Genomic DNA, 15,126 nt, shown 5'->3' on the forward strand with positions numbered 1-15,126 from the left:
GTCCTCCTAGTAGGCTATCAGCTCAGCAGAAGGTGTTGGTGCACTCCACTTGCTTCACATTTGCCTATTTGGTCAGTATGATTTGGACATGTATTGATTGGTATGACGAGGCCATGTCCCGACTTTTATGACATATATGTACTCTTAGAGGCTTGTAGACAGATGTCATGTATATGGATATTTGTATGGTCTTGTCGACCTATATTTTGAGTGTACAAATGATCATGTCGGCCTTGGGTCGTCCTACATCTAGTATTCCTTTATGTTTTATTCTAGTTATCTTATGACGGCCCTTCTGGCCCACTTACCCATAACGGTATGATAAGAAAGATATGTTATGTTGGTACTTGGTTGTGTAAGGCATCGGCTGCCCATCGCGGACCTGCAGTTTGGGTCGTGAAAAAAGCTTTGTGGGCCCATGACATTTCTGTGGTTATAAAAGCTTCTCATTAAGGATAGGATGGATAAAATGATGATTTTAAAGTTAAATTATTTTCAAATTTAGAAATGTGTCATTTATTTTAAAACAGACTAAAAGAAAAGTATCTCATCTAATTTGAAACGGAGGGAGTATTTTTTAGGCGGATTACCTCACTGTATTTATAAATACGTTCGCACGAATACATGGAATACATAATTAAACATTTGTAATCCTTGTTTTTTACCTTAGTTTATTTATAAATACAGTCGCGCGAATAGATGGAATACAACACAATAGCAGCGGAATTTATATAGAATTGATTTTGTTGAGTTAAATTAGGAGTGATACGCCTCTTTCCGTTATTAAACAGTTGGACTCTCCTATTTTTTAGGCGAATTTCGCTATTGTACTCATGAATACAGTAATGCGAATACAACGAATACAGTCGCGTACAACTGGACTCCCAATCTTTTAGGCGATTTTTGCTACTGTATTCATGAATACAGTAGCGTGACTACATCAAATACACTCGCGTAACAACTGAATAATAGTTATAAGAAGTAATTATATATATAATAGCTATATGAAGTTAATAGCAACTAAACAATAGTAATTTCTGAAAATTCCTCCTACGAAAATGACATTTGACACTGCCATGAATTGACATATTAGCACACATCCCCTTGATCTTGGAATCGTTTAATCACATAAGTATTTTGTATAGAATTGAATCGACAAGTAATTCGTAAAATATCCTAGATATTCTTAGTAGGCGTTTGGAGATAAAAATTATATTTTTTGAAATAAAGTAATATTTGGAGTTAAGTTGAAAAATGGTATTTAAAATTTGAAATTATATTTGGACATGCATTTCACTTGAAAAAATATTACAATTTTGTGCGTGGGGAAAAAAGTTTTTCGGTAAAATTTGAAAAAGTGGTGTTGAAAAACTCATTTTCGTAATTTTTTAAAAAACTTGTAAAATTTCATGGACGACTACATTTTTAAAAAAAATTATTATTTTTTTGGACAAACGGGGCCTTAGTTTTGTTGTACTCTTGCTTATTATGCTTCTAAATGTCCGCTAAAACAATAGAGGCTATTTTAATATTCAATTTTTACGGAAACTAAGTCCTATCACCTTGTACAGAGTTGACAATTGACATGATCAAAGCTCAACTCTGGCCTGAGATCAGTGCTTTCTGTGCTAAGGCCATCTCCGACACCTTGCCTCCATTTTCTAGTAAACTTCAAAATGAAATAAAGTTACTCTATCTATTACTCTATTTTTTACTTTAAAAAGAATTTTTTATTTTATATTCTTCTTTCTCTTTAATATTATATTATTATCTTTTATTTAAATTTTATTTTCTTATTTCTATTAAAGAAATTCTATGTTATTTTCTTTTTTACATATTCATCACATATAATTTATATTCCTTTCTTATGTAACCATTTAATATAAAATTACTTATACCACAATATTTTAAATAATATAATTTGTAAGCAAATATTATAGATTATATATATTAATGGATAACTCAAATAAAAGTGAAATCATTGAGATATAAGATAATTAAATACATATTACATTATGGTAAATTTCAAATTAAATACTACATAAATATTCAACTTTCACCTCTAGTATGCTCCCATAAATAATCTATTAATGCATTACGAAATGCAAAATGAGCATCTTTGTACCTTTTATTTTTTTAGATGATTATATATTTTTTGTACAATTATAACTTATAATAAAATTAACTTACAATTTTACATAAAAATAATAAATGCACGAAAATTAATTTATCAAAATTATACGCCAAAGTTAAGATGTAAAATTAATATTATAAAGATATTACATAAACATAATTAGGTATATATAAAGAGATAAATTAAAAGAGTTAAATAATAAAAATAATAATAAAATAATCATGAATAGTAATAATAATATATATAAAGAGATAAATTAAAATAATTAAATAATAAAAATAATAATAAAATAACGATAAATAGTAATGGAGGAGATGAATATTGTCACTCCAAATTTGGAGTAACACTATTCATCTCTTATTTTGGGGGCAAAAATGGAGGAGTATTGAAGCCATATTTTGGCAAAAAAAGGCTGCATTATGAAGAAATGGAGGAGTTGTTGGAGATGCCCAAGTCCAAGTGCATAGGCTACTTCAAAACCTGAAACCTAATTGTGGTATTTTTGGACTCAAGTGACCATAATAGGTAAAAAAAAAAAAAAGACTGGGCACCATTATATATATAGCACGGTTATTCACCGCGCTATACCTTAACGATATATTTGTCCATTAAGGTATAGCGCGGTGAATAGACGCGCTATATTTGAACTTAAAATGGGCGAAAAGATATAGGATACGAGGCTGCTTATGTACCGCTAGAGGACTACCATCGCGGGACACCAGTGGAGCCTGAACGCGGTAGACGTGGCAGGCGTGGCCAGAGAGGAAGGGGTATCCCACGAGGTCGTGATGGTCGGTGAGGACGGGGTCCCCGCAAGGTGGCGTTGAGGCACCCGTGGAGGATATTAGACATGATCAGTCGGGTAACCACCCTGAGCCACACGATGCTCCTCATGATATGTCGTCATTCAGCCTGCAATTGTCGCCATGGACTTTGCAGTTGACCCTGTCAACTCCATTGTTGATCGCGGGCACGACCATTACGCAGCAGGAGTGGGATCAGTATTTTCTTGATCGACCAGTGCCATCGACGGTTGCTGAGGATCATCCATTACGAGAGGTGCATAGTGGGCAATGACTGATTTATGACTCATCGTCGAGAGCTGTCGAGGATGTTTCACATACTTTATCTACTCCAATGCACCCCGATGTCGTGACAGAGCAGTGTGTCGCAAACACCGATCATCTTAAAATCTTGAAACACCGATCATCTTGAAACACCGATTATCTACCCCAATCTAGAGTTCGTATTAACCGGTCATATTCCAAATATAATGCAAACATAATTTTTAGTATTCCTCGTTAATGGGTTCATCATACCATTCTTGAAATCCACTTGATTTTCGTCCTACCAATGGGGATTATAACACAACACTATTAATTAACAAGTTATAAAAAAAAATTAACTAACATTTTTTCCAAAATAATCACTTACAAGTTGTTGACAAATCCAGTGTCTATGCCCCAGATTGCAATTTGACCAACATGGCTTCAAAATCGCACGTTTGCCACAACTACACATTGGTACGTCATTGCGTCCATACATTTCGTATTGCAAGAAAAATGAAAAATTAATGAAAAGTTTTCCTATTTGTTTCGTTAAGCGCAAATAATAACTAAAATACGCTAGGCTTTTATAGGCAGCTAATACACATAACGCATATTGGTGGCGCGCTATGTTTCGCGTGATAATGATTCTTTAGGGTACAAGACACATTTTCCAGAACGGCAGCTTTTTCAGGCCGACAAGATAATACACATAACGCATATTGGTGGCGCGCTATATTTCGCGTGATAATGATGCTTTAGGGTACAAGACAGCTTTTCCAGAACGGCAGCTTTTTCAGGCCGACAAGACAATACACATAATGCATATTGGTGGCGCGATATGTTTCGCGTGATAATGATTCTTTAGGGTACAAGACAACTTTTCCATAATGGCGGCTTTTTCAGGTCGACAAGACAATACACATAACGCATATTGGTGGCGCGCTATGTTTATGTGTGATAATGATTCTTTAGGGTACAAGACAGCTTTTCCAGAACGGCAGATTTTTCAGGTCGACAAGACAATACACATAACGCATATTGGTGGTGCGCTATGTTGCGCATGATAATGATTCTTTAGGGTATACGATAGCTTCTTAAACTGAACCAAGAGCTCTGTATTCAAAGACCATTTGAAGAAACATTACAACATCCATTATAAAAATGACACTAACTTTTAATAAGTGGTTCAAGAAGAGGCAAAATGGTGTAGGTTGTTCAACAGATCCCAATGGAACACTTCTTAACACTATCGATCCCTACCTTATAGGTTGCTATACTGATTTGGTTGATGACAATTGGTATGGTGTTCTGCGTCCCTTGGAAAATAAGCCTATCAATATACACATTGATCTCAAAGTTGCAGGGCATATTATTGAGGGCGAAACGCATTCTACAAAGCCTGAAGGTATGCAAATTTGGGGCGAAAAACTACAATGGGTTCCCCTTTACTCAAAATGATGTGATTATAAAGTACTATGACGTTGTCATGGGCTTGTTGTGCCATAAGAACTATCTGCAAACTTCCAAATAAACACACACAAAAATGAACCAAAAGTGATTCGGCATTTGATGAAGGAGATCCTAGAGATGAAAAAGGCACTAGTTGTTCATCATGCAATGGATGATCTTAATTACCTGGGAGAAACAGAGGATCAATACTGGAATTAATTAGAAAATAAAAAATTACATAGAAACAGTGATTATCCTGTTTTCCCAACAGTTGTCGAGTGGGAGGAACTACCTAAGTTTCTACCACAGACGAGGACGTAGGAGTCCCATATTGTTGTAGAAATCAAGCAAGTGGTCTTATTGATGATAGCGATGAAATACGAGAAATGTGTGTCAAGTGGGCCCTAGATTACGATGCCCTCGGTCCCGAAGGGTGCGTACACGATGTTGACGAAGAAGATGAAGACATTGACAAGAAATAGTGCCAAATAGCGACGATAATGGTGAATGACAATGGTTGTTTTGTCTTGGGGTGTATGTTAAATTGTTGTACTTAAGTAATAATGCTAAATATCAATTAGATTTAACCCCAATGGAAACATAATTTTATTATATATATTTTGCAACCTGAACAACATACATTTATTACAACAAATTACTGCAACAAAACAGTACGTGTATCCTTGATAATTTGGCACATTGGATGAACTTCCACCGGGAGTTAAATTACCACCGCTATCAAAACCAGCTGAAGGACATTTACGATGGTCGTGTCCTGTTTGGGAACATATGCCACATTTACGTGCATAAACGGTATCACCAGCATCCATTTGGTTCCGTATATGCGTTCTTTTTTGCACTTGTCGTTGACGCACATAATCCTTGTTACACACCATTTTAAATGGTTCCGACGGCCAATAATGCTCAGTACCCACTGGCTGCAACTGTCCACTATAGGTGTTTAAGTACACAGCAACACTATATTCTTTATCAACGTACCTCGTTACCACTAAACTTGTAGGTTGAAAGCACTTCATGACATGTGAGCACGACATGTGATAGATGGACCATTTCCCACAGGAGCATAACATTATGGCTTCATTGACGGTGTATGTATTATTCCCCCGGTTGTGATGAATAGCAGTGCGAACTTCACAAATATTTCGCTCGTTGCAATACTACAAAAATGAATGCCACTATGATCGCTTCCTGTATTTCTCAAATCTTTTCATTGGTATTGGCATAAATTCAACACTTATTTCCATCAATGACGATGCACCTCTAGATCTTTCAACAAACTTCTCCGCCATCTGCTTGAATGACATCCGCACCATGGCAGTGACAAGCAATCCACGTACAGACTTCAATAACCCGTTGAAAGACTCTGACACATTTGTTGTGAGAGTTCCCCATCTTCTGCCACCATACGCATGCAAAGTCCACCTGTCAAGCTCATGTCGCATCAACCAACTATAGGCTCTTTGGTCTTCCTGCCTGATCAATTCCATTCGCCTCCTGAATTTACACGTTTGGTGATCTGTTGCAGCCATCCACATTAAATCATACAAGACCTTGTTCGGATAAGCCCTCTGGAAGTTGGCCTTCAGGTGCCGCACACAGTAACGGTAGTAGGCATACGGTTCCTGCCATGCACGCAAATTTTGTACAAAACTTAAAATACCGCTATGCCGATCAAATATTAGACAAATACCAGAACGTTGTCTGATGAAGTGCTCCTTCAAGTGGTTCAAAAATAATGTCGCTTTCATTGGCACAGATAGCCAATGCTAGGGGAAATATACTTCCATTAGCATCTACTGCAACGGCGATCAACAACTTAATATCATACTTTCCATAGACGTGAGTGCCGTCTATGGATATTACCGGCTGACAATGCACAAAATCATCAATGGCTGGTTTAAATGCCTAGAACACATATCTGAATATGTGTTCTGGTATTCCCGGACTCCGCTCAAGCTTTCATTCAACAAACAGTCCCTGGGTTAAAGTGTTGCAATGCGGCCATGTACCTCGGCAGAGAGGCAAAGGACTTATCCCAGTTACCATAAACAATTTCGAACGCATGTTTGCGCCCGAGAAATGCCTTTCGTTTGGTAATGGTACATCCATATACCTGGTGGATAAATTTTATACACTCTTTGATCTTGTACCTTATGGACACTTCAATGTGGGGAATCAAGATAAGAGAAATCAAGTTAAAATGATTCCCACTGAATGTGTCCATTTAACAATTATGGGTGCCAATGTATTTATCCACAACCCACATATTTGTTTTCAGCTTCCTCGCACGCAGCATCCAATTACAACCTTGAAACCATCTATGACAAATGACCTTGTATACTTCCGGAGATGACTCATGAACCACGATCTCACGACACTTTTTTATGCTGTACATTCGCACCGCCCTGCTTAGGCGCGCTTTATAAGCAAAAAATGAGCCCTTTGACAATACTGTTGCTCTAGATTCATCCCATATTGCTGTCCGAATTTCGTCAAAACCCCTTATGAGGGCATCCACATCCGGCATACTTGGCAAATGATCAAGGTAGGTAATCTCCCTTGAATAAAATGACACATGAGACTCGTACACTCTTGGTCTAACGGGAGGTGGAGCATGCTCCCTCGTCAAATCAGGTTCAGCATTCTCGTCCTCATCATCATCACCCTCATCAGGGAAGGATGTGTCATCTCCAGACTCATCAACATTATTGTCATAATCACTATTCTCTTCCTAACTCTGCGCATCTGCCAGATCCCGATTAAATATGTCGTCTTCGAGCAATTGAGTAAAGACAGGACCTTCAAGTTGCTCGTTTTCACTGCACAACCAATAATATAATGAGTTTCTCAAATTCATCCAAACTTTACATATAAACTTTATCAATTCACTTACAAATCATAATGTGTTGATATCTTATGATGCACATTATGCTGTTGATGATGACTCCCGGATGGACCACCATGATCCAACACACCAAAACTAGAAATATTCCAACTGGTCGTTGGTTCATAACTTGTAAAATTCATATCTGGCTGGTACCCCCTGTGGAATATATGAGTGTTAATACAAATTCAATACATAAAAATAAATATCCTAACACAAAGGACAATTGAAGTTTACCACTCGACTTGTAGATTATGCAAGCTAGGGGAGAAATTATTTCCTTGCTCCTCATTCGACCGTGGAGATAAGTTTAGATGAGGCCAAACTCTTTCATCCTGAATCTTTTCGGCTAAAACTTCTCCAAAATAACCACCCGATGATTGAGGGATATCTTTACTTTGCGGAACCTCATTATTGCGAACGTCTTCAGCCTTGACGTATATTTCCAACTTTTTATCACAAGAAGTTTCCGGTGTTCATCCGGAGTCCTCAAAAAATCTTTCAGAGTTTCATCGTCTTCGATGTTAAATTCAGCATAACAAGCACCCCTTGCAGAGTAACAAAATACGGCTATCTTCCGGTTACTTTAATATTCACCGAACATTTGCTAACACTCATTTTTTTTACATAACAACGATAACAATCTATCGTACTCCATTGTAAGTGGCAACTTAACATGACACTGTGAAGAAAAAATATAGTGTACTGAGTTATTTTCCACCATAACCTCACCCCCTCCCTCCCCTCCCCCCCAATATAATGAAACCCTAATTTTTCTCTCTTCGGACATTATGACAAAATGCAAAATAACTTAACGAATATATATTTTAAAAAACTTGAAGGATCGTGAATGGGTTTTTACAAAATCCTGAAACTCCTTAAATAAGGAAAAAATCAGTCCGGAGGTACAATTATTTGATGTATTGCGCCTTAAATATGCGCGTTATACCCCTATGAACTATTGGTATGTCAGTTTTGAGCAGATAAATTATTGGTGGGCCCAACTTTTATATATAGCGCGGTTATTCACCGCGCTATATCTTAACAGACAAACGTGTCATTGAGGTATAGCACGATGAATAATCGCGCTATATATAAAATAGTGCTCTTTTTTTTTCAACTATTATTGTCGCTTAAAGTCCAAAAAACCCACCATTAGGTTTCGGACACGCTACTTCATTACTAGTATGCTTCCATATTTTAGTTGGTACGACGTAGAACAAACTCTACCTGCCCTCGTGCGCAGATGCCTAGTCGTTACGATACATTCAAAATCACGGGCAGACACACATTTCCAAGAGTATCGTTGCAACCCAAAGCAGATTTGGACCCTTGCCGCTAGACCCAATCACGCGATCCTTTTTCACGTTCACACTTATTTCCTTTATTTCAAAAGAATTGACACTATTTTCATATAAATGTGTTTAGAAAAGATTTTAATATTTTCCTAATAAAATATATTTATAGCCACACAAGTGATATGACAAATTTCATATCACAAGCTTTATAAATTTAACAACCAAGTTTAATCTTTTTGATACGGTAGAACGGATGTGACTCCTCCGCTTTAAAGATTTTAAATTTAAAGTCTTGAAATAATTTTGATAGAAATCGCTTTATGTTAATAGGCTCTATGCGATGAATTTGTTAGTCGAGTTAATGAGCTCAAAAACTAAATGGTTAAAGCCAATCACAAAACAATGAAAGAATTAGAAAATTGCTTCATTTTAAGCCTCACCCACATTTCCTTAACTTTCACAGGGTCAATTTGGGCCAATTTTTCGCTCCCTTTTGACACTACGCGACAACAACCTCACACTCAAGTTACTCAGTATTTCCCAACATTTAGCCAATTTTTGATCAAGTTTGGCTTCCCACAAGATTCGGCCCGAAAAATTGGCCCAAATTGACCATGTGAAAGTATTGTATTAATCACAAAATATACAAAGGACCTCTCTTTGCCATGAACACAATCCGTTCACAGCCCACTTCGTCCGACCAAGATCACAAATAGATCTTCCCAAAGCCTAGCCTTAGCCCCTGTTTTGAAACACTTAGAAAGAATCACCTTCCTAACTTGTTTCCGTTTCTTTGCTATGAACACAAGTCGTTCATAGCCCACTTAGTCAAGATCACAAGCCGATCTTGACACACTAAGACCTGCCCATGCCCAGCCTTAGTACCACTTCGTCCTGGAGACCCTCTTCTTCATTTGAAGACCCTCTCCTTCTGCTCGGAGACCCTCTTCTTCTTGAAGACCCTCTCCTTCTGTTCAGAGACCCTCTTTTTCTTTGAAGACCCTCTCCTTCTTTGGAAGCCCTCACAGGTGATCTTCCATTTTTCCTGGAAGGATCATATTTTGAACTCCCTGTCAGATCTTGAAGACCTTCTTCTCTGTGGAAGTCCCTCTTCTTCTATCTGAACTCGAATGGAAGGCTAAGTCTTAGCGAAAAATTGGCCCAAATTGACCCTGTGAAAGTTGGTATCAGAGCGAAGCTGAGAGCTTAGCAGAACTGCTCGGATAGACGAGTATCGAAGTAGAGCAAGATTCGTGGCAGTGGTAAGACGATCAGTAGCATATTTTATATTGCTGATGGAGAACATGGCTTGTGGCAAAAATGCTGAACTGTGCCAATGATGGAGCAGTTCGTGAGGGCAAGAAGTGTCAAATCCCGGGAAACTCTCTTGTGGAATGGAAGGCTAAGTCTTAGATCAAGGCTAAGATTAGTCTTGCATGAGAGTTCAGATAGAAGAAGAGGGTCTTCCACAGAGAAGAGGGTCTTCAAGATCTGACAGGGAGTTCAAAATGTGATCCTTCCAGGAAAAATAGAAGATCACCTGTGAGGGCTTCCTAAGAAGGAGAGGGTCTTCAAGAATAATAGGGCCTTCGAGCAGAAGGAGAGGGTCTTCAGGACGAAGTGGTACTAATATTGGGCATTGGGCAGGTTTTAGTGTGTCAAGATCGTCTTGTGATCTTGACTAAGTGGGCTATGAACGACTTGTGTTCGTAGCAAAGAAATGGAAACAAGTTAGGAAGGTGATTCTTTCTAAGTGTTTCAAAATGAGGGCTAAGGCTAGGCTTTGGGCAGGTCTTAGTGAGCAAAGATCGGCTTGTGATCTTTGCAAAGTGGAAAAACAAGAGAGAAACGTGAGGGTTTCTAAGTGTTTTCAAAAGTGGGCTAAGGCTGGGCATAGGCAGGCCTTAGTAGCTATGAACGACTTGTGTTCGTAGCAATAGTGGGAACCAAGAGGGAAACGTGAGGGTTTCTAAGTGTTTCCGAAAGTGGGCTAAGGCTGAAGCGTTGGCAGGTCTTAGTGTGACAAGATCTATTTGTGATCTTGGTCGGACGAAGTGGGCTGTGAACGGATTGTGTTCATGGCAAAGAGAGGTCCTTTGTATATTTTGTGATTAATACAATACTTTCACATGGTCAATTTGGGCCAATTTTTCGGGCCCTTTTGACAATGAGCGGCAGTAACCTGACACTCAAGTTACTCAGCCTTTCCAAATACTTAATCAACTTTTGATCAAGTTTGGCTTCCCACAAGATTCGGCAGCTAAAATAAAGAGAATACCATTACGGAAAAAACCCAACCTTTGTACCTTCTTCTTCCCATGGTTTCACCTCAACAACCTGTCACCTACCCACCAATAACTCTCCCCCACACCAGTCATGTCTTTACCTAACATATCTTGTTTTCATACCCTCCTGAGAGGATAGCCAACTAGCCTTTCTTTTCTTTCTTAAAAAAATAATAATTCACCCAATGACAATTGATTCGCAAATAAAATTGCGTTGGAGTTATTATACGGATGGTGATTTTAAGATTAATAATTCGTAGATTATATATAGTACTAATATTTATGATTTCTTGGGTTTATTGTATTAAAAAGGAATATGCAATATAAAATCTAAAAGATGTGTTTGGTTTTAAGTTAAGATAAACTTTGGTTTCCAATTTTAAATTAAAATGACTTTCTTTGAGAAGCTAAAAATGGTTTTGATAGAGTTCAACAAGTTTCCGAGTTTGTAATAAAAGCTAAAGAAGACTTTGATCGACCTGCCGACTCAAATGACTCCTTTTTTTTTTCAATCCTAACTTGCGTATTTAGGCTTCAAGGAAATATTCGAATGCTAGGCGTTCGTCCTCTCCAAAATACATTATTGTACTACACAAAATGATATACAGTATAATATTTAAACGCTTGACACCATGCATTTTCTTGCTAAAGAACATAGAATTTATTGAAGCAAAATCTCATATTTTAAATGAGTGGTGGCAAAACAATTAGGAATATCTCGAAAATTGAGTTCCTCGACACTGATGACGCCTCTAGATAGAAAAACACGGCCCTACGAAAACGCCAACGCTGATTCACCAATGCACTCATTATTGTCACCGAACTGGTCTGTCAAGTTGCAATATTATTTTTAGTCGGCATATGCAAATGAGTGAATCGAAAGAATAGCTCCATGTGAAAAAGCAAATTGTAAACACCAAAAGTAGGTTATAGCAATCATCGAGGTCTCATCAACTGTGTCATCATTCATACAGTCCAAATTTAAATAACTTCAAAATTAAGATCTTTAGTAGTTAATTACCCTATGTACTGCTCTATCACCAAAATACCTATTGAGCGCACATCCATGGCTTAAGCATGCTTTGTCTGTGGATCATCCTTCTTCCACCACCAGACAATCCTAAATGAACAAGGAAACAGAGATTAAACCAGTTACCATTTCAAATAGCTTCTGTATACAATAAAGAGCCTTTCTTGGAGGCAACACAAAGGCAAAGTTCACTCACATGAAGCCTTATTTACAAAAACTAGGCAAGGAAGGCATGCTGAGTTAAAAGTCACCTCCCATTAAAGAAGGAACATCATCAAAGGACCATAAGTCCATAGCATTTTCACCATCCTGAGTTGCACTTGAGTTGAGGAAAGTATCAACTGATGCATCCCAATTTCCCTCCAGATATGGGATCTGAAGGAACTTCATCTGGGATTCAAAAGCTGAAAGCTCTTCAGACAGCTTGTTCGCGGTATTTCCATCATTAGCTACTGGATTAATGGGGCTTGATTTCAGGTTTTTCATTGGACTGGCATCGTCTTCAACAAGTTGAGATTCATTGCTTTCAATAGCAGCTGACAGAACGGATGATATCTCCGGAGTCCTGGCACACGGCTCTCCCCAACCAAAATCAGAGCAGTCAAAAGAGTTACTTGCTACATCAGAGTTGAAGTAGATATCAGTACCAGCTGAAGGGGCAAATGAGCCGAATCCAGTATCTCCAGAAACACTTCTCCCATCCTCATATCCATACTGCTTTGTCATGGGTTTCTCTTCAAGAAATCCCAAAGAATCATAACAGCCATCCTCCATGTTGTTTATGATAGTTGAATCCAGGCTCTCCTTAGGAAGGACCTTCTGAGGATTCACCTTAACAGTACGTCTTGAGGCAGGCACTGGAGCTTCATCGGGAAAGTTTACCTTAGCTTTATTGCCTCTGATCCTCCTAGCCTCAACATCATAAGCTCTAGCAGCTTCTTCTGCAGTATTGAAAGTTCCCAGCCAGACCCGAACCCCTTTTCTTGGGTCACGTATTTCAGCTGCCCACTTACCCCAAGGTCGCTGTCTGATCCCCCTATACTGATTCTTCCTCTTTCTCTTAGAGGATCTATCAGCATCCTTGTCTGAATCAACCGTTTTCACAGTTTTGGAGCCTTCAACTAATAAAATGAATCAAGTATTTTAGGCCACCATAAGTTGCAATGATAAATCCATCAAAATAGCATGGTATAGATAATCATAAAGCATAAGCCTAATTACAAAGAAAACACACAGAACATGTTCCGTGATATCAGTGGTGCTAGATTACTACAGGCAACAGCTTACACAAAAATACAATAATCAATTCTTCCTAAAATCTCTCTACGTATCATGATTAACAACCACAGAACTGAGAAAACCTAGATCTAAGCTTATTGCCTGATCAAGTCCTGTTCTTTTAGTTCTTTCTATAAGCATAATGAAGTAAATTCTCTGGAGGTAGAGAGCTCATGATCCAGAGATCCTGCTCCCAAAAGTAACTATTTAGCAATCAAATTGGATCTAAACAGGAGATTTTGACCCAAATAAACAACACACAGATAAAAAGATTGATTTTTTATAACCATTTTTTGGTTTAAAAGTCTTCTATTCATAAAGTTTTCCAACCAAATTCAATGTGGTGATGTAGATGTTGATGAGTAGTAAAGTTGATAAGACATAATAAACGTAAAGGTTAGAAAAAAAAGCATGATTAACTTTCTGTTTTGGTGCCAACGAGCCCTCAGATAAAAGGTTCTATCAATGCTTCTCAAGACATGAATGCATATCCAAAATATCTATCTTCACTTTTGCACCAAGTCGGATTCATTATTTTAGTTAATCAAGTAAAAAAAAATAGCATCTTGGCTCCTACCTCTTTTTACATGCTGCCCATTTTTCTTATTGCCAAAAAGCTACCTCCTTTTTGTCCACTTAAATTTCAAATCTAAATACAAATAACTTCACTAGCAGGCACAAAATCTCATGCCAAAAATAGCTACAGTAGTCGTTATCAATCAATTAAATGAACTATTCACTATTCCCTTCCCGCAGCAGATCACAAAAGAGGAAAACAAGGTTTTTAAAAAAAAATACCAGTAGAGTTTTTCGAAGCAGAGAAGGCAAATGGCTTGACATCGACTTCAACATCCTCATCATCGGAGAAATCTTTGAAGTCCTGAAAATCAGCCTCGAAGTCATCGTCAAGGTCAACTACTTGGGATCTCAACGGCTTGGAGTGATAATTATTAAGATTTTTTTGCTTCTTACTCAGATCGGACCGGCCCCATAGCAACTCGGCGGTGAGCCGGCGAGAAGTTCGGCTCGGGGCTATGTCATCGGAGATTATAGCACCACCACACATGCTTTTTGTTTTCTCTCAGCAGAAAAGTTTTTTGCAGAAATCAGTATTGTTTTTGACGGAGTAAACTTTGTTATATTTGACGGAAAATGTACTAGAAAGCTCTTGGCTGCGTCTCCAAGAAATGCCAGCTCTTATTTATAAAGGGACGAGGGAAAGGCGGAGAGCTGGCCTACGGATTTACCTTAATGCCCCTCGTAGAGGCTGTACTTACCAAAACTACCCTCTACTTAGAGGGCTAATAATGTCATTACAAATATTTTAAGTGCCTCTTATTTTGCCTTTTGAGGTGTGTGTAAAGATGAAAAATATTTTCATCAATTATAGATATTTTCTTGTGTTTGATTATCGTGTAATGATTTATTGCTAATAATTTTGACTTGTGAGAAAGTATTTTCTTAGAGAAAGTATTTTTTATCAAAAGGAGAGAAATATTTCAGTACTTGATTACTTGTACATTGTCGTCTATCTTTACAACAACAATAATATACCAAGTATTATTTCATACCGTGGGGTCTGGGGAGTGTAGTATATACGCAAACCTTAGAAAGATTGTTTTCAATAAATCCTCGACTCAGAAAAGCATAAGCACCACATTAATAAAAATATAGACAAGAAGGGACAGTATAAAAAAG

The 15,126-nt window shown here is 37.8% G+C and overlaps 1 protein-coding gene across 2 annotated transcripts; it reads right to left on the minus strand.

Moving 5' to 3' along the window:
• Window positions 1–11,757: 11,757 nt before the first annotated feature.
• On the minus strand, window positions 11,758–14,647 carry LOC107818431 (ethylene-responsive transcription factor RAP2-12). Of its 2 annotated transcripts, XR_001655405.2 has the most exons (4): window positions 14,227–14,641; window positions 12,347–13,271; window positions 12,142–12,240; window positions 11,758–11,948 (listed from the first exon to the last, which is right to left on the minus strand). XR_001655405.2 is itself a non-coding variant. In XM_016644445.2 (3 exons), exons 1-2 carry the CDS (start codon window positions 14,492–14,494, stop codon window positions 12,391–12,393), a joined length of 1,149 nt encoding a protein of 382 aa, XP_016499931.1. In that variant the 5' UTR covers window positions 14,495–14,647; the 3' UTR covers window positions 12,028–12,240; window positions 12,347–12,390. The 2 variants fall into 2 exon arrangements, 1 of the variants encoding a protein (XP_016499931.1); XM_016644445.2 differs by lacking the exon at window positions 11,758–11,948 and having other exon boundaries at window positions 12,028–12,240; window positions 14,227–14,647.
• Window positions 14,648–15,126: the final 479 nt, after the last annotated feature.

This window comes from Nicotiana tabacum, chromosome 4 (genome assembly GCF_000715075.1).
Source record: "Nicotiana tabacum cultivar K326 chromosome 4, ASM71507v2, whole genome shotgun sequence".
In the NCBI taxonomy this organism is placed as follows: Eukaryota; Viridiplantae; Streptophyta; class Magnoliopsida; order Solanales; family Solanaceae; genus Nicotiana; species Nicotiana tabacum.